Source organism: Ascoidea rubescens (genome assembly GCF_001661345.1).
Source record: "Ascoidea rubescens DSM 1968 unplaced genomic scaffold ASCRUscaffold_8, whole genome shotgun sequence".
Taxonomy (NCBI): Eukaryota; Fungi; Ascomycota; class Saccharomycetes; order Ascoideales; family Ascoideaceae; genus Ascoidea; species Ascoidea rubescens.
In genome coordinates, this window is record NW_017962920.1 from 422,939 (window position 1) to 442,380 (window position 19,442).

The 19,442-nt window shown below is 30.6% G+C and overlaps 9 protein-coding genes across 9 annotated transcripts; 5 read left to right on the top strand and 4 right to left on the bottom strand.

Moving 5' to 3' along the window:
• Positions 1-115: 115 nt before the first annotated feature.
• SSZ1 (ribosome-associated complex protein SSZ1) lies at positions 116-1,762 on the top strand (the record flags this gene model as incomplete). Its single annotated transcript, XM_020190661.1, has 1 exon — positions 116-1,762. The coding sequence occupies one exon, from the start codon at positions 116-118 to the stop codon at positions 1,760-1,762; it is 1,647 nt and encodes a 548-aa protein (XP_020046732.1).
• Positions 1,763-1,936: 174 nt separating this feature from the next.
• Positions 1,937-3,086, bottom strand: VMA22 (Vma22p; the record flags this gene model as incomplete). Its single annotated transcript, XM_020191864.1, has 2 exons — positions 1,937-2,531; positions 2,623-3,086. 2 exons carry the CDS (start codon positions 3,084-3,086, stop codon positions 1,937-1,939), a joined length of 1,059 nt encoding a protein of 352 aa, XP_020046733.1.
• Positions 3,087-3,288: 202 nt separating this feature from the next.
• On the top strand, positions 3,289-4,122 carry BUD21 (Bud21p; the record flags this gene model as incomplete). Its single annotated transcript, XM_020191865.1, has 1 exon — positions 3,289-4,122. One exon carries the CDS (start codon positions 3,289-3,291, stop codon positions 4,120-4,122), a length of 834 nt encoding a protein of 277 aa, XP_020046734.1.
• Positions 4,123-4,408: 286 nt separating this feature from the next.
• ATX2 (Mn(2+) transporter ATX2) lies at positions 4,409-5,612 on the bottom strand (the record flags this gene model as incomplete). The annotated part of the gene is made up of 4 exons (XM_020189875.2): positions 4,409-4,470; positions 4,525-5,011; positions 5,081-5,453; positions 5,563-5,612. The coding sequence occupies 4 exons, from the start codon at positions 5,610-5,612 to the stop codon at positions 4,409-4,411; spliced, it is 972 nt and encodes a 323-aa protein (XP_020046735.1).
• ASCRUDRAFT_154139 (uncharacterized protein) lies at positions 5,522-6,005 on the top strand. Its single transcript, XM_020189323.1, has one exon. It carries the CDS (start codon positions 5,666-5,668, stop codon positions 5,912-5,914), a length of 249 nt encoding a protein of 82 aa, XP_020046736.1. The 5' UTR covers positions 5,522-5,665; the 3' UTR covers positions 5,915-6,005.
• Positions 6,006-6,629: 624 nt separating this feature from the next.
• Positions 6,630-7,910, top strand: ASCRUDRAFT_36091 (putative 4-hydroxyphenylpyruvate dioxygenase; the record flags this gene model as incomplete). The annotated part of the gene is made up of 1 exon (XM_020190666.1): positions 6,630-7,910. One exon carries the CDS (start codon positions 6,630-6,632, stop codon positions 7,908-7,910), a length of 1,281 nt encoding a protein of 426 aa, XP_020046737.1.
• Positions 7,911-10,581: 2,671 nt separating this feature from the next.
• ASCRUDRAFT_76417 (uncharacterized protein) lies at positions 10,582-11,041 on the bottom strand (the record flags this gene model as incomplete). Its single annotated transcript, XM_020193461.1, has 1 exon — positions 10,582-11,041. A coding segment is annotated over exon 1 (313 nt), but the record flags the coding sequence as incomplete, so codon positions are not given.
• Positions 11,042-12,223: 1,182 nt separating this feature from the next.
• Positions 12,224-13,024, top strand: ASCRUDRAFT_25882 (uncharacterized protein; the record flags this gene model as incomplete). The annotated part of the gene is made up of 2 exons (XM_020189915.1): positions 12,224-12,364; positions 12,638-13,024. Coding segments are annotated over 2 exons (528 nt in total), but the record flags the coding sequence as incomplete, so codon positions are not given.
• A 4,787-nt stretch (positions 13,025-17,811) lies between these two features.
• ASCRUDRAFT_76420 (DUF1748 domain-containing protein) lies at positions 17,812-18,478 on the bottom strand (the record flags this gene model as incomplete). The annotated part of the gene is made up of 3 exons (XM_020193462.1): positions 18,437-18,478; positions 18,255-18,337; positions 17,812-18,063 (listed from the first exon to the last, which is right to left on the bottom strand). Coding segments are annotated over exons 1-3 (218 nt in total), but the record flags the coding sequence as incomplete, so codon positions are not given.
• Between the last annotated feature and the right edge of the window lie 964 nt (positions 18,479-19,442).

Sequence of the window (19,442 nt, forward strand, 5' to 3'; positions counted from 1 at the left end):
AGCTTTCGCTTACGTAAGCGCCGCTGGAAAAAGCAGGAGAAAAATTTGGTGTGAAAAATTTATTGCAATCCAAAACTATAGCTTAAAACCCAGTCGTAACCCACAGCTCCTCACAATGTCTGTTATTGGAATCGCTTTTGGTAATTCTACTTCCTCCATTGCTGTTTCTACTGCTGAGGGCAAGGTCGAGGTCATAGCCAACCCTGATGGGGAGCGTGCCATTCCCTCAGCTCTATCCTATGTTGCTGGTGACGAGTACCATGGTGGACAGGCCATTGCCCAGTTGATCAGCAACCCCAAAAACACCATAACCAACTTTCGTGACTTTATTGGCGTTTCCTTTGAGAAAATAGATCCCACTGTCTGCGAGTCCTCCTCCAAACCCATAAATCTTGATGGCAAGGTGGGCTTCAGAATTTCCAAAAATGGGCAAGAAGAAGAGACTTTGTCCATAGACGAGGTTGTCACCAGACACTTGAGGGCTCTTAAATTGGCTGCTGAAGACTACATTGGCGAAGAAGTTGAGGGTGTTGTGATGACAATTCCCACCAACTTCACTGAACAACAAAAAGCTGCCTTAAAGGCTGCCAGCAAGAAAGCCGGCTTGGATATTTTGCAATTTATCAATGAGCCAAGTGCTGCTTTATTAGCTCATGTTTCTGCCAACGATTCCTTGAAAGAAGACAAATTGTACGTGGTTGGTGATTTTGGTAATATCAGATCTGACGCTGCTGTCATTGCTGTTAGAGGTGGCATTATGACCATTTTAGCTACTTCCCATGACGAACTAGGAGGAGAAAAATTAGATGCTGCTTTGATGGAATTTTTCAGCAAAGAATTTGAAAAAAAATATAAAGTTAACCCAAGAAAAACCACCAAATCTTTGGCCAAACTAAAAGACGCTTGTGCTACTGCAAAAAAGACCTTGTCCAACGTTCAAACTGCCACTATTTCAATAGATGCTTTGGCTGAAGGCTTTGATCTCAATTCAAGCATCAATAGATTGCGTTTTGAACTAGTAGGTCGTAACGTCTTTTCTCAAATGACTACATTTATTGAATCTGTTGTCAAGAAAGCCGGTTATGATCGTTTATATATTGATGAAGTATTATTAGTTGGTGGTACTTCTTTTGCTCCAAAATTAGCTGCAAACTTGGAAGCTGTTTTTCCTGAGACCACAAAAATCATTTCTCCAGCAACTGCAAAGGCTATTGATCCAACTCAATTAATTGCTCGTGGTGCTGCTCTACAAGCCTCGATGGTTGAATCCTTTGATGAATCTGAAATCAATGAATCTTTACAACCAATTGTTCTCAACACATTGCATTTACCAAATTCTGTTGGTATCTTGGATAGCAAAGATATCTTCCACCCAATTTTGTTAGCTGAAACCGCTGTGCCTATTCGTAAATCATTAAAATTGAAAGTTGGCAAAAAGGGCAATTATTCAATCAACATTGTCGAAGCTAATTCCCACATCAAAGAAACCACTGTGGAAGCAGCTGCTAAAGAAGAAAAACCAAAGGACCAAGAAGATGATGATGAATCTGACTGGTCAGATGAAGATGATGAGCCCGAAATACTTAGAGAAAGGGTTTATGTTACCAAAAAGAAATTAGTTGAAATAGCTTTCAACACTTCTGACGATAATTCCACTATTGAAGTGACTCTAAACGTTGTAAAAGATGGTAAATTACAAGTGTTTGTAAGAGAAGATAAAATAGCCTCAATTCCCGTAAAAGCTGAAGTGCTTGCTCAATAGTTTATTTTAATAGAGTAAAAAAAATTAAAAAATGAATACAAATCTCAATTATAGATTTATAATTTTAATCTTGAAAAGTTTCGAACATTAACAATTTTTCTAATTATATAGTATAATATAAAAGAGCTCATAAGAGTCGACAAAAGATAAATGCACTTTTGTTTATTTTTTTGGTTACTTGTCTAATTCAATAGAATTTGTCTCATTTTTTTTTATAAAAGCATTTTTATTACTATTATCATTATTATAATTTCCCTTTTTTATATTTACTTTATCGTTTTCAAATGATAAAGAATTTCCGTTTCGTTTACTGTTTTCTTCCAACCTCAATTTACTAATTTCAATGGCTAAGTTTTCAATTGAGGTTCTTAAATTTGCAAGCTCGATTAACAACTTAAATTCTTCAATAAAAAATTTTTGAGATTGTTTTAATGGATAAGCTGCTAATGCACCACCAAACATATTAATACCATTGCTTTTGTCAATTTTCTTTTTCATTTTTTTCGTTTTCTCGTTCTTTTTAATGGTTTCTTCTTGAATAGGCTCTTTATGGAAAGGAGATTCATCGGAATTTCCATCATCTGTTTCTGTTTCCACTTTTTTACTTTGGTTTAAATTAGCCACATTTCTCTTTCTTAAGTTTGATTCATTTAAGTTATGTTGTTCTGTTAATTTGTCATCTAAACCAATTGATTCAACATTATCTATTGGTGTTTCCTTTTCTTTAATTAAAAAATTAACTTGCTTTTCCTGTGTTAAGTTCATGACACTATATTGTATTCAAGACGATTAGTAAAAAAGAAATCATGCTTCATAAAATTAACAAAAAAAAAGAGTAATTTTTTGAGGTTTTAACTTACACAATATATTTTGGTTCCCTATCTCTCATATCCCAGTATAATTGACTATATCTTTTAGAAATTCCACCAAAATTGACATAATTGGCTCTTGCTAGGTTTATAAAACCCATTGATGAGGATTTATCGATTTCTAGAGTTAAATCATATAGCTTGGACAATAAGTTTAAGTATTCTATAATCTTTTGATCAATTGGATTATAAGTGATTTTTTCACTGGCTGTATTGATCGATGATAAAATATCTATATCCTCATCATCATCTTTATCGATATTGATATTATTTTCTGTATTTTTATTATCTTGGTTATTGTCATTAACTGATTTCACTTGACTCTTTAAATCTCCATTATTTTTGCTTTTCTTCTGATCATCAGTTGGTGATTCATCCAAGTACTCCAATTGGGATCTATCCACCAACTTCAATGAACCAAACAAGTCTACTATTGTTTTTTCTTTAACTGCCATTTTGTTATTTCTTTCTCATCTCAAAACCAAAACCAAAATCCATAAAATTCATTCAACGCATAAACTGTGTAAAATCACGTGCGGTTTTTGTCCAACTTTTTCAAATTTTTTTTTCTTTGAGCAAAATAAAACTTTTGATTGATTTTTCATTAGCAAAACAACAAAAACAATTGAAACTTTTTTGCGAATATTTGAAAATAAAATGGATCAAATAACTACAAATAAAGCAATTAAATTGGGCAAGAGTGGAGGTATTCAATTACATTCAGAATTAAAGATAAGAAACTTTAAAAGGGTGTTTACTGAGCCGAAAGAAACGATTAGAGCAAATCAGAAAATTGATGAAGTAGATGACCAGAAACAAGAAAAAGAAGCTTATGAAAGTGATAAAACTGATGAAAGCGATGAAAGCGATGAAAGTGATGATGATGCTCCTGAAGAAGACAATATAGGTAGTGGTAAAAAAATAGCTGATAATATACTACAAGAACAATTAAAGATAGAAAATGATCAAAAACTGATTTTAAAGGATAAAAGACGATTAATAAATGAAAAATTTAAAAAACAGCAGGAAGATAAACAATTAAAGTTGGAAGAAAAAGAGAAGGAAAATAAAAAAAAACTAGTGAGTATAGCATCAATTGACAATGAGATACCAGATTTTTTACCAGAAGAATTATTGGAAAGTGCAGCACAATCATCATTGGATATAAATAATGAAATTTCCAAAAAAAAGAAAAATGGCAATTTAGGGAAGAATGATAATAGTAGTAAAAATTCGTTTACTGGGAAACATATAAAATTAGATCAAATTGATATTGAAGATCTTAAAAAGATAAAACAAAAAATAAAAGCTAAAAATTTAAAAAAATTAAAAAAGAGGAATCAGAAAACAATTAAAAGAGGCCCTGTTAAAGTAACGGTGCTATCGAATACAAGAACAAATAATTTAATTGCCCCTTCATCTGAAAAAATAATTCAAGAGAAGAATAAATGGCTAAAAAGAAAAGTTTTGGGAAAGTCTGGTAGATTTTAAGTAGGAATGGAAAAAAATAAGCAAAAAGCACAAAGATTTGCTAAATATAAAACAATTGATTTTTGAAATATATAAAACAAAGTGATGGAATTAATAATACAAAATGAAATAAGGAGATGATAAAAATGAAGAAGTGAATTTTTTTTTTAGTTTTTTTTTTCTTGTATAATATGGTATATAATTTATTTTTTTTTTTTCGTTTTTGTTTAAATTCTATAATTCATAGTCCAAAATCTTTTTAAAGTTATAAGATTGTTTAATTTGATTACATTACTTTTTTGAATGATTATTCTTTAATAAGTGTAGCTATCATTGGTAATAACATACCTGCAATACTTATGGAAACATCTGTTAAGGAAATATTTTGGTTTTCATCAGTCATTGTTGTATCAGTTCCGGCACTTGAAGGATTGTTATTATGGTTGGTTTCATGAATATCATGGTTATTATTGGAAGTAAATTCTTGCATTACATGAACAGCGACATAGAGAAACGTTCCGCCGCTAAATAATAGTAATAAACCAGTCCACCAAGCGATTGAAGTTTGATTATTATTACCCAAGAAGATTATGGTAATGTAAGTTAAAAAGGCGCCAAATGGAGCAGCGATAGCAAAACACGTTAGATTGATTTTAATTTGGAAATTTGATATATCTGATCTCAATAAAACAGATGTTAGCGCAAAAGCAGCAGGAAACTTGTGAATCATAATAGCTAGGAAAACAATGATTTCTAAAGTTGTATTGGTTGTTGCAATTGATGAGCCAAGGGCTATACCATCAGCTATTGAATGTATGACTAAACCCAAAGTGGTGGAGGAACTCAATAAGGATTTTATGTAAATTATCGGATTCAAATATTTTTTCACAAATGAAGCTGAAAATTCAACCTCAGAAGGAATGATATAATTTGAAAAATCGCTATGATTGGTTATCGAAGAATTGTTATTAGAAAGCACAGTGGTTCTTTCAATTGGGATAGCATTAGTGTGTAAATCGATATTTATATCATGAATATTAAAATCACCATTGTTCACTGAAACATATTGAGGAGATTTATGTGATTTCAAAATCAATTGAAAATTATCAATCAAGTACATCAACATGAACCCAAACAAAAGCATGATTCCAACATAAAATGAGTTTCCCTTTACGGCTGTATTGGAGTCAGAATCATCAGAAATTGTTGACAAGTATAAAGTGTTAACACCTTCGGGGATGATGATGAGTAGCGCAGTTCCAATTAAAATACCCATTCCAAATATAGATATCGATCTGATCCTCGAGGGCGATAGTTTGATTGACAAAGGTAAAATACCAGCAATGAAGGCACTACAACGAAGCAAATGTCAAGTAGAGGAGAGCATGTTAGAACAGGTCTGGTTATGGATGCAAATGTAATGCCAAATCCCATGTAAATGAATCAAACCACCAAACATACGCAATACCCATGAGGGCGGACAGAAGCACCAACGTAAGAAAACCGTGCATCTCGAGCAATATCGCAGTGAAAACAGAGCTCCAGCTAACACTCTCCACCGGTAATGAACAGCAATAACCTCCACTCTCAAAGGTGGTATTATATTGCCTGTCAAAAACGGCAGCGCCCAAACCTTATTTGGGCCTGCGCCAGCTGTGTGGGTCGTCTTTTTGTACCAGGAAGCAGAAGCAGCAGAAGCAGCAGAAATAGCAGAAGTAGAAGAAGTACACTGGTTTTGTGCGGCTGTTCCACAAAAGCAAAGAAGCCATCGGTCCATGAAAAGCCATATATAAAAGGTCTTTTCAACGATTGAGAGTTCTTCCTTTTTTTCCTTTATCTCATCACCTTGGATTTTTATTTCTGCTGCTAATCTGAAAATATCTTGCTTTCTATATTCTTCAAACTTAGCTCATAAAATATTATAAAAAAATAAGACCAAAGTTCTTATAGTTCAAATTCTTCATAAAGTTTACTACTCTCGTTTTCGCTGAAAAATGTCTTCTGCTGATAATCTCAACAACATGGAAAGTAACCAAAACACTATTGATTCACTAAATGATTTCCTTAGTAACCCCCAAACAGTTCAATTAAACCTAGGCTTGCAATCTCCAGTTAAGCCAAATATCCAGGTCTCCGATACTGCTTCTTCCGATGTTTATTTCAATGCCGCTGATGAGTATAGCTTCAATAACACAGAATCAGACTCAACTTTAACTTCCTTCAATTTGCTTTCAACCTCAAATTCACCAATGGGTTTCAATAACTCGCCTGCAACAGAAAATTTAGTCACAAATAAAGTAACTGACACCATCAATAGCAATGAAAATAACATCAACAATAAACTCAGCAACAAATCCAGCAACAAACCTTATCAAAAGAATGTGGTTAAAACAAACATTGAGACATACAATAAAATGAACAATAATTTTAATTCTCTAAATCAACCAACTACTCCAACTTCTTTAACAAGTCCAGATAGCTCAGCTCACGTCAATGGAGTTGCTAATAGTATATCAAAATTCTCAAAAATGCTTATTAGCTCTACTGGTTCAATCAAATCAAAAGCTGCTAATAATTGGAAAACCAAAAGATCTGCTGATTACGATTTATTACCTGTTCCTTTGATAAAAAATTCTTCATATGTTGGTTATCATCATGTAACTTGGTACGTCTCTAACGCAAAACATTGGGCTACTTATTTTGTTCATATCCTAGGTTTCAATCATATTGCCTATAAAGGCCTAGAAACTGGTTCCAGGAATATAACTGCTCATGTTGTATCAAATAATCAGGTTATCTTTCAATTTATATCCCCATTAAGAAATGATAATGCTGAATCAAAAAAAATTTGGAAACATATCCTAAAACATGGTGATGCTGTTAAAGATGTCGCTTTTAAAGTCGATAATCTTAAAGAGCTATACAAAGTAGCAATCGGTTCTGGTGCTAAAAGTTTAATGAGTCCAACTGAACTCCAAGATGATTCTAATAACGATTATTCAATTTTAATGGCTCAAATTAAAGTATTTAATGGTGACACAACTCATACTTTGATTGAATTTCCAAACATCCCACAAACTGAATCAAATAATCAAGTCTTCTTACCTGGTTATAAAAATACAACAAATAGTAAAAGATTTAACTTTTTCAATTCAGAATCAATTCAGTCTTTACCACAAATTCATTTTGAAAAAATTGATCATTGCGTTCAAAACCAAGGTTGGTATGAAATGAATAAATCTTGTCAATTTTATGCTAAAGTATTCGGCTTTCATAGATTTTGGTCTGTTGATGAAAAAGATATTAGTACTGAATTTTCTTCTTTAAGATCAATTGTAATGGCTTCAGAAAATGAAGCAATTAAAATTCCAATTAATGAGCCAGCAAAGGGTAAATGTAAATCACAAATTGAAGAATTTCTAGATTATTACGATGGGCCGGGTATTCAACATATTGCTTTATTAACTAATGATATAATTTCCACTGTTAAAGCAATGAAACAAAGAGGTGCAGAATTTATTAATGTTCCCGAAATTTATTATGATTTCCTAAAGGAAAGATTGAAAGATAATGGTCCCAACATTCTGGAATCAATGGATGAAATTAAAAAGCAAGGCATATTAGTTGATTTTGATGAAAATGGTTATTTATTACAATTATTCACTAAACCATTAGGTGATAGACCAACTATTTTCTTAGAAATTATCCAACGTAATAATCATAACGGATTTGGTGCTGGTAATTTTAAAGCTTTATTTGAAACAATAGAGGCAGAGCAAAAACTAAGGGGAAATCTAGAGAAAACTTAACCTTTAAATTTTATGTTTCTTATGTTTCCTAAGTTATTAACTGACTAAATTAATAGGCTGATAAATTGATAGACTAATAAACTGGGAAACAACAAGACCAAAAGATGAAATAAAAAATAATCAGAAAAAAACCCAGAAAATTGTTGGTGGAAATGAGGATGAGTCAAAAATTGATAAAAAAAATTTAAAGTTGATTTATATGCTTTTGATTCTATTAACCTTATAACTTGGTTTTTTCCTTTTTTTTCAATAGCTAAAAAGAAGTTAAGAGTTAGATAGTGTTTTTGATATTAACAGTTTGTTCAATTTAATTGGAAATTAGGATTTTATTAAATGAAAGTTGTCTTTTTTATACCAAAGTTAACCTTAATGATTATTAATTAATGAAATCTATCAAACTACTGGTAGTGAATGATTTAATGATTTTAGTTATTATAAATAATAATTTTTTTTTAATTTCCCTTTTTTTTCATAATTTGACAACAAAGTAATAAAAGTTTATGTTTGAAATATATAAAAAAGAAATTTAGTTTGTAGATGATGCAAAAAAACAAGTGATGAAATAAGGAAAAAACAGACAAAAGAGAGATGAAGGGGACGATTAACAAAAATAATAAAATTAAACAAAAAAAAATAAAGTATAAAAGAAATAAAGAAATAAGAAAAAGAAATGTATTCATATTTAGAGATAAAGATAAAAGGAATTAAAAGAAAAACTAGAAGAAGACGAAGAAAACAAATAACATGGCTAAGATGAGTAATATGATTAACACGATTATTGTGATTAAATTAAATTAAATTAAGATGATTAAATTTAAGTGTTTTAAAAGTGAATTAAAAAATTGAAAAAAAAAGAAAAGAAAATATTTTTTATTTTAATTAACATAAAAGTAATGGTTTAAAAATAAAAAGAGAAGGAAAAAAAAAAGAAAAAGATTTGTATTGAAATTTTTAATAAAATTTGAATAAAATTTGAATAAAATTTTGAATAAAACTTGTGAGATATTTTGTATTGAGATTAGTATTAAAATTAATTTTGAAACTAATAAATAATAAATGGTAAATAATAATGCTAATACTAATACTAGTTGATAGTATTAAAAATAGCTATCATCATCATCAATCGATTGATAATTATTTTTTGAATTAAAGGTTTGAAAATCCAAAGAAAAGGATGGGGATTTGTTAGAAGATGGATAAGAAATAAAATTGTTATTCATATTCATATTTGAATTTGAATTTGAAGTAAAATCTGATCTTTGAGATAAAGTTGGAGAGAATTTATAGTCATAATCATAAGCATAGTCGGGATGGTTTTGAAGAACAGTTGTGTAATTTAAGCTGTTATGTTTACTATCCATATTTGTAATTGGAGAGTTTAAGGAAAAAATAGGAGAATTTATAGTTGAAATTTTATTTGAGGTTAGGGTAGAGTTTCTAGGTGGTATAATAAAGTTTTTAGTATTGTTGTTAATAATATTATTGTGAATAGTATTTTCGTTATTATTATTAAGAATTAAAGATTGCTTTTTGTCTATTTTTGAATTAATTATTTTGTTTTTAATATTTGCAATTCTTATTTTGATTTCCTTTTGGGCTTTTATTAGGTCGTTGTTTGATATATTTATTGGGTCATTATATGTGTTGTAGGTGTTGTAGGTGTTGTAGGTGTTGTATGATTTGATAGATTTGGCTGAGATTATTGATTTATTTGATTTTAGGGATTTGTTTGATTTTAAGGATTTATTTGATTTTAGGGATTTGTTTGATTTTAAGGATTTATTTGATTTGATTGATTTATTTGATATTGTATTAAAAAGCGAGTTGGTGTTAAAGCTGGTGTTAGCGCTGGTGTTATTGTTATTGTTAATTGTGTTATTGATTATATTGTTGGCGGTAGCTGGTGTGTTAGCGGTTAAGTTAGCGCTGATGGAATTTTGGTTGGTATTAAAGGAAGAATTGTTTATGATTGATAATCTTTGTTTTTGCTGTAACTTTTTTTTTAGAATGTTTATTTTTAAAATCAATTGATCTTCTTGATTTGAGATGGCGAAAGAGTTTGAATTTGAATTTAGATTTGAAGTTAAGTTTGAATTTAAATTTGGGTTGTTTGTATAAGAATTGATTGAAAAAGATTTATTTGAATAGATTGATAAGTGTGAGTATTTTTTTCTCAAGTTTGGCGGAATTGGAATGTTGTTATTGATGTGTAATGTATTTTTATTATCATTGCTGATACCATTTTTGATATCGTTTTTGATATCATTTTTGATATCATCTTTGATATTGGTGATAGTATTAGTAGCACTGGTATTGTTAATATTACTAGTATTACTAGTATTAATATGATTTGAATTAATTGATTGTTTTGAATTTTTTGATTTCTTTGAAAAGAGTGAGTTATTTGAAATATTTGAATTGATTTGGTTAATATTATGAAAGTGATCAGATATTGAAGTTGATTGGGATATATAAATTTTGTTGTTATTACTATATTGATTATTAATATTGTTATAATTATTATTATTATTAATCGGATTTAAGGAGTTGGAATCTATTGAATTTATTGGATTAATTGAATGAATTGGATTATTTTGTTTTAAAGATTTTAAAGATTTTAAAGATTTTGAAGATTTTGAAGATTTTAACGATTTTAACGATTTTAACGATTTTAACGATTTGAAAGATTTAAGTGATTTTGTTTTATTTAAAGATTTTCCATTAAAATTATTATGAGTTAAAGTGGGAATAGTTTTAGAATTAGTTATGGAATGAATTGGAGGATCTAGTTGGTTTTTGTTGATTATGTTTTTGATATCATTAATATCGTCAAGACTTATACTTTTATTGTTAATTTTGTTGTCATTACTGTTCGTAGCAGTAATGTTAGTATTGTTATTGTGATTTTTAGTTTTCAGCTTAGACCTAGAAAAGGGATGCGATATTCGCCTCTTCAAAGAAGAGAGAGAAGTGTGAAAGCCCATGAACTGGAAACGAAAAAAGCCGGAGAAGATGGAACGGAAACGAAAAGAGAAAGGATACACAGCAGAAGAGCCAGAGGAAGCAGAAGAAGCAGAACAGCAACAGCCCAAGTGTCGACAATGTCAGCGGGCTCCACCGCTCACCGTGTGCCGCGGGTCTCCGCCCGCATCCCGGCAGCGGTTATTTATGCCCTTACGCAGCCACCGTGTGGCAGGCACGCGCACTACAGGCATCCATCTGTGCCTGTGTACACACAGGTGCATATCGGCGTTCAAACACGCACACGCGCGCGCACAGCGCACACGGAGGCATCGCCTGCTGCAGAAATCTTCTGGAATCTGCACTGGTGCAGGCCTGAAGCGGAGAGCTCTGAGCGCTGCAGCCGAGCCGACGGTGGAGGTGCGGTGCGCGCGCAGGGCTCGCAATCTCCAGAGGTCTGTTCTGTAGCGGTATTCTACTGTGGTTTGCCATGATTTGCCACAGACAAAGTTTAGTTGTGCTTTATCCTTTTTCTCACGGTTTACGACTAAACTGCTAGTTTCCTAGCTAACTAAATAATTAATATTATTTGTCGACAATAATCAAATAGGAGTTGGTGGGAGATCAAATCGTTTCTCAAACTAGAAAGCAAATGCTTTTCCCTTTCTTTTCTATATATTTATCTCTAGCTTTTCCCACTTTCTTTCCACTGCCCAGTATATCCCATTTTCTATCTGGCCAGTGTCTGTTTATATTGCATCTATATATTGTCCAAATATAACTCGCAATATTATCCAAATTCTTCATCTACAAATTCAAATCCAAATCCAAATTCAAACTCATTATTGTATTTCAATAGTAAAATTCAACATTACAATTCAATATTGCTACATTGATATCTCTGCTGTTCCTTTTTTCTTTTCTTTTTCCTCCTCCTCTTCCTTTTCTTTTTCTATTTTGGCTTTGACCTGGATTTTGACTTTTTCTCTTTGCTTATATTTCATAATTCACATTTCTCATCTAACTTTCCCTATCTCGTCCACCTCATCTTATACGATTCCTCGCAAATGGTTTTCAGAAACACTACCTTGTCTGAAATAGCCAACCGCTCTCTTCCTTCCTCTTCCTCTCCCTCTTCTTCATCCACCTCTACCTCTACCTCTTCAATCGCCACCAACCTCCTTAATCCATCCTCTATTTCCACAAAAGATAATACTACTCTCAATAACAACAATAATAACAATGATTCCAAAAATAATGATTCCAATAACAATATCTCGCATCTCATCATTACAAATGAGTCGGCCCCTATCATAAATTCTCAACCAAATCGTCTATCTACTGCTACAAACAAAAAACCAAAAAGACATAACAAAAGAAAACCAAATCCAATCGATCCCTTATCTGTAACTGAATCTTTAGGTTACCAAACTTATAGAAGAGAATCAAGAAAACCTTGGACAAAAGAAGAAGACAGTAAATTAAAACTACTAGTAGAGAAAAATCTAAAACAATTTGGCGTATATATAATTAAAAATATTAATAATAACATCGTTAACATTAACAACAACAACAACAACAACAATAATAATAATAATAATAATAATAATAATAGTAATAATAATAAAAATATAAGTCCTGAAATAAGCGCTGACATATCATCCAACAATAATTTAAGCGCCAACAATAATATCGACTCAAACATAGATAACCAACTCAAAAACAACTCAAATATTTCAAATCTACAAAACATACAAAATATACAGCTGAATGGCGAACTTTATGGAAATGTGATATTAACTGACTCTCTTCCCGCTAAATCTTCCTACAACGACCTCATAACTTGGGACGCAATATCAAAAGAATTACCCAACAGAAAACCAAAAGATTGCCGCAAACGTTGGTCAAACTCTCTAGACCCAAATCTAAGAAAGGGCAAATGGACTCCAGAGGAAGACATGCTTCTACTAAGGGCTTACGAAAGACATGGCGCTTCATGGCAAAAGGTATCCCTAGAAATCAAAGGCAGAACTGACGACCAATGTGCTAAAAGATACATCGAGGTCCTTGATCCCTCCATCACCAAAGACCGTTTAAGAGCTTGGCCAATCGATGAAGATTTACTCCTAATCAAAAAAGTTAAAAAATATGGCACAAAATGGAGAACTATATCAATGGAAATGAAAAGCAGACCCTCTTTAACTTGTAGAAATAGATGGAGAAAAATAGTCACCGACGTTACAAGAAATAAAGCAAACAAAATAATTAAAAGAGAAGTAGAATCTCTTAAAAATGATAAAAATGATCTCAACAATTCAAATGTCGATATCCTTAATAAAAATATCTCAGATATTTCCAAAAACCCAACTGAGATTAATTCAACAAACTCTTCCACTACCACTACTGCCACCACTATCAACAATCCTTTATCTTCTTCAAATGATCTAATTAACTCAAATAAAAAGGAGAATACCCCAATCTCAAATCAACCATTCACGGTTGCGACAACTCCCGTCGAAAAGCAATTAATCGACAATAAAAAATTAACAATTGATACTTCAATAGCATTGATCGATAACCAAAAGAGCATCATGCTTGATAACAATAGCAATAACAATAATAACAATGGCATCCATAACATGAACATAAATACCAACGATATTAACAACTTAAACTTAAACTTAATCTCAAACCAAACCCAGGAAATCTCGGCTTCAATCTCACATTTATCAAATCAATTCAATTTGGATTCAGCAATGTCTTCCTCAACATATTCAACCCCTATCTCAAGTTTAGCTAGAAGATTTCAAAACAATTTATCAACAAACTCTCCTTTATCTGCTACAAATATCACTGGCTCAATATCAAATGATATCAACTATTTCTCAACTTTCACTCAACCTCAAGACTTTAATCAATTTCAAAATGATTCAAATAATTTTGTTCTTCGTGATATACTAAACAATACTACTGCAAATACAAATACTACCGCAAATACAAATACAAATACAAATAATAATAATATTATTAATAACAATAACACTAACAATGCAACTGATCTTACTAATTGTACCAATACTAACTCTACTAATAATCCTCATCATACTAATAACAACACTATTAACAATCAACAAAACCAAAATAATCAAAATATTATTGATAATAACCTTTCATCAAACTTATCCTTTCCAACTCTTACAATGGCAAATCTTAATGAATTTAATAGTCTTGATTCCTCTATTAAAAATGCTAATAACTCAACCTCAAGTAAAATCGTTATTCAAGATAGCAGCAATAATATCATTGACTTCAATGGCTTAATGGAAGCTGCTAATCAAATGACTAATAACCCATTTCCTCAAAATTATCTTCCAAATGTAAATGTCTCAAATCAACATCAAATGGATACATCTGGTTCAATTAATTCTAATGATATGATTCAAAATCTTGTTCAAAGTTGCAAACAATATAATTTAAAAGTTAATATTGTTAACAATGTCCTTCCAAATAACTTGCAACAAAATTTGCAAAATAATTTGCAAAATAACTTACACAATAACTTGCAATCAAATTTACACTCCACTCTACACAACAATTTGCACAATAATTTACAAAATAATTTTGTTACCCCTATTTTAACTTCATCTTCTAGACAGAAACATTTTGGTGTTATGAATCATGATGCTCCAAAATTAAACTCGACAATTGATGCAGGAAAATCAAATAATATTCATAGATTATTAAATGCGACTAATATTGAAAGAGGTACCACACCAAGAAGAAGATCTTCGCCTGTTGGTGGTGCAATTAATGGTATTCATAAAAGATCAAATTATTCGACACCAAAAACAAGAAGAGGCTCAATATCATCATTAGCTTCATCCAAATCAAACAGCCGCTCTCCTGCTTCTTATATGAGTGGAAGAAGTTTGGCTGAGGAAAGTGCGACAACTACCTATTCACCTGCAGGAACTTATTTTAATAGAAAAGTTATAGTTCCAGAAGAAGACTCGGAAGAATGCCCTAGTTTTTGGGATACAATTGGAAATCTGACTCAATTTTCAAATGTTTACAATCCTAATCCCACTATTACTGCTTCTAATAATGGTAGTAATAACCTTGCCAATATTAATGGTAATATTAATCCTGACAACAATAACAATACAAACAATGGATCAAATTTAATTAATGTATCATCATTTCCATGTTATGCATCAGTTCCAGTTTCTCAACATCATCCATTACATTATGAGACTACTTTAACTAATACCACAAATACTGGTAATAATGTTGGGTCTGGTTTCTACGAATCATGCGGTCTATATTATCCTTCTATTGATGATGGTGATGATTCACTAGCTGGTAATACATTTGTCATGCCATTTAATCCTTCTTGATTTAGAAAATGAAAAATTAAATAATCAAAAAAAAATCTCCGTTTTTGACAACATTCTAGTATAATAAATTTTTATCATCCTTATTTTTTTATTTTGTTTTAAAGTTGTTTTTTTTTGAACTTTCAATTTTTTTTATTAAAGCTATAAAAATGAATATAAAAATGAAAATGAAAATGAAATTAAACATGAATATGAAAATATTAATTATAATAAAAATAAATATGAGAAATGAATCATTTTTTAGGGGCTTTAATCAGACATGGGTGTTTTTTTGTCTATTAATTTTTATATTTAAGAAAATGGTTTTAAATAAAGTTTGATGTTTTTTTTTTCAATAAACTTTTATTTTATTTTTATTTCAATCTTTTAATTCAATATGTTTTGATAAAATTTAACAGATGTTTTTCATTCAAATTCTAAATGGTTGTTTTATTAAATGTTGTTACCTAAAGCTATTTTTTAATTAATCACAATTATAATTCTGTTGTTTTATGTTTGATTTTCGAAATATTGTGATATACTATTTCATGAAATGATAGAAAGTTAATAATTTAATTTATTTACTTCTAATTTTTTTTCAACAATCATTTATCAATTATCTTTTTTCTCCACCTTCATAATCTACACTTTTCATATCTATCATAATCATATATCATAACCATAATCATAATTATGATTATAATCAAATCATAATTAAATTTGTTTTTCATAATATATTTCAAAGTTGTTTTTATAAAAAAAATTAATTTTTGTCTCCATATTACTATCATCACTATTATTGTTATTGTTTTTGTCCTGTTTTTATTTTCCCCTCTTAAGAATTCTATACCAAAACAAAGTGAAGAAAAAAAAAGAAGAAAAAAAATTAAAACAATATTAAGCAAAAAAGTCTTGTACATTTAATTGATTAATTTTGTTTGATACTAATCTTCTTTTATATTCCTTATTTTTTATTTTCTAAAATTTATTTTTTGGTTTTATTTTATTCTGATATTTATTTTATATTTATTTTCTCATCTTATTTTTTCTTAAAAAAGCAAAAAAAAAAATAAAAAAAAAAAAATTTAAAAAAATTAAAAAGTTTTAAAAAAAAATATTATAATAATCATATATTGATTTTTATTTTGAAATATTTCAACAAGTTTTGTTTTATTTGTTTGGTTTTTATCTTATTTTTATCAGTTTTTTTTATTTTAAGAAATATTGTTTTATTAGGTTTACAAAGGTTTAAATTACATTTTTTTAGTAAATTTCTTTGCCATTCATTAAAGAGATTTTTTTAGCATTTTTTATTGCAAAAGAAATATTTTGTTTTTTTATTTTACTTTTTTTTGTCATTAATTTTTTTATTTTTTTAATTTTAACAAATTCTATTTATTTTTATTAAATTTTACTTTATTTTTTTAATATTTTTTTTTTATTGAAATTTTTTATCTGATTTTTTTTCTAAGCAATTTTTTATCATTTACTTATTTTTGATTTATTTATTTATTTATTTATTTATTTATTTTTATTTATTTTTTTATCATTTACTTATTTTTGATTTATTTATTTATTTATTTATTTATTTATTTATTTATTTATTTATTTATTTATTTATTTATTTATTTTTTTTTATTACTTATTTATTTTTTTGTTTTATGTTTTGGAATTTTTTTGATTTAGATTCATTGTTGTATTATTAGGTGCTTACAGATGTATATTATTGGGATATTAAAAATTCAATGTAATATAATTTTTTTTTTGTTAAAGAGTGGAATCGGTGTAGAGAATTGTAGGAAGTAGAAAACGGAAAGTTGGAAGTTTGTGAAATAGAAAATAAGGTAAAGAAAGGGTAACCGAGGCAGTGAATATGCAGGTATAACAGTGATTAGACGAGATGGAAAAAATCGAAATGAGGTGAAATTTTGGAAAAACAAATGAAAAGTGATAATTATTTAAGTAGAAAATCATCCCATCTGAGATTAAATTCATTGCAACATTTTAAGAAGTTTTTTTTTATTTGGATTGTAGGTAGGTTTTCAGGGAGGTTTTTGAAATGCAAAAATAATAAAAGACAAAAAATAAAAGACAAAAGATAAAATATCAAATAGCAAATTCCAAAAAAAGATGTTGGGAAGTGATTAGCTCAAAACTTAGGTAAAAGCGTTAAATAAAAGCGTTTGTTGAAATTTGGCTGAATAGTCGATTATCTTTTAAAGTGTTTTTTTTGTTGAAGAAAGTTTTGATAGAAAAGTTTTCTTTTTGGAGGGCTGAGCCGAACGGAAAATCCCGATGAAAACACAAAGAGTGGGATGTGCAGGTGTGCAAATAGGCGGGAGGATGTTCACGGCGGTGTGATGCTGTGTGATGCTGCAGACGCACAGCGAGAGGATAAGGTGGATAGTGAAACAATGAAACAATAATAGATCAGGAAAGGTAAATAAATAAATGTAAATAAGAAGATATAAACAGTAAAGGACTAAAAAGGAGAGATAGGGTAGAATATGATTAATAGCGAAATTATGATTTGAATCTTAAGTGAGAAAGGTAAGAGCACTGAGATAAATGATATAGGCTGTTTTAAGAAAACGCAGGGAGATATTAATGAAGAGATCTATAAGAGGTAATAGATAAATCGATTAAGTAATGGAGTAAATAGGTGGTTGATGAATAAATGAATTATTTATTTACGAACAAAATAACTGCTTGAGCTCATGATACCTACAGAAGAATCCAATACAGATTCACCAACGTTTAAATATTTCTGAGAATATTCACGGATTTCTTTATTCTCTACTAAATCCAATTTTGGACTAATTAACAAAAAAGAATAAAAAAAAAAGAAAAAACATATTGGAATGAATTAGATTTAGATTAGATTAGTTAGAATTTTGAATTATAATTGAATATCAAGGTATAGTTGAATATTTGAATAATTGAAAAAAAAATGGAAAAATCGAATCCAACAGAACAGGATAATAGATGGACGACAGCCATTACTTACGTTAGCCCAGTGGTTCTCTTTATTCCAGCCAAACATGTTGAGATTAGAACCAAATCAATTGAGTAATGAAGAGCTTTTCCTAGCTGCAAGAGGTAACGGTTAAAAGAGAAGCAGAAGCAGCAGCATGGTTAATAAGTGCAAGAGATATGAAAGAAACACAAAGAAAGAAGAGACTCACATACAAATGCCATTTTGCACGAAGATACTCTGTCTTTTGATAGCTGCTGCAGAGGTTCTGAGGTAGTTTTGTGAAAGCTCAAGCTTCTGGGATTTCTTCTCGTGTGATTTGACACCACACAGGACGGATCACCCCGGATATAGCAGCCGTAGCCGCAGTGGCACGTGTGGAAATGCACCCGTGGTGTGTGCGGAGAAACGCTGCTCCGTTGTACGTAAGCAACATACGTGAGACGCGTGAAGAGCGGGGAGTAGGCGGAACTAGTGAGTCTAGACCCAGAAGACCGGGTTATTTATAACACGCCACTTCATCGCGACGCGCACAGGAGGCAGCGGGAATGGCGCAGTGAGCCGATAAGCCGTGGATGGAGGAAAGTACACGGGAGGCATGCGGGACGCAAACAGAACGCACGCGGAACACAGCTGGAGCAGTGCAGGAGCGGTTTCTGGAGCACGTGGTTTGTGTGTGGGCGAAGCTGGTAGATTGTGAAAAAAGGCAGCAGAAGCAGCCGCAGAAGCAGGAGACGAAGCAGCCGCAGAAGAAGTAGCAGAAGAAGCAGAAACAGGAGAAACCGCAAAAGCAGCAGCAGGTCTTTGCAGAGTGTTGTTTATCCACCATTCCGTCGTGTATTCTTTCTTCTAGCTTGTGTTGTCTTTCCACTGCAGCGATAGCCACTGCTTTCTCATCACAACGTTGCACATCTTTCTCTGAATCTTTATTTGAATCTTCATCTGAATCTTCATCTGAATTCGCTTTCTATCAGCTATTTCATCTCCAGCTACACTCCATTCAACGCTGATTCAAATCTCATCCAAAAAACCGGTTTGAGCTACATTGACTTGATTCTCTTACTGCTGAGCAGAATTATTTTGGTTTCAGCCTAATAATCCTCTATTATTTATCTTTAAAAGGCTATTTCATTTCATTCCTTTTTTTGTTTCTATTCAAAGCAAACAAAAGAAAACTATTCAATCATCGTATTCTCTTGTCGTCGTTTTCTTTTTCATTGC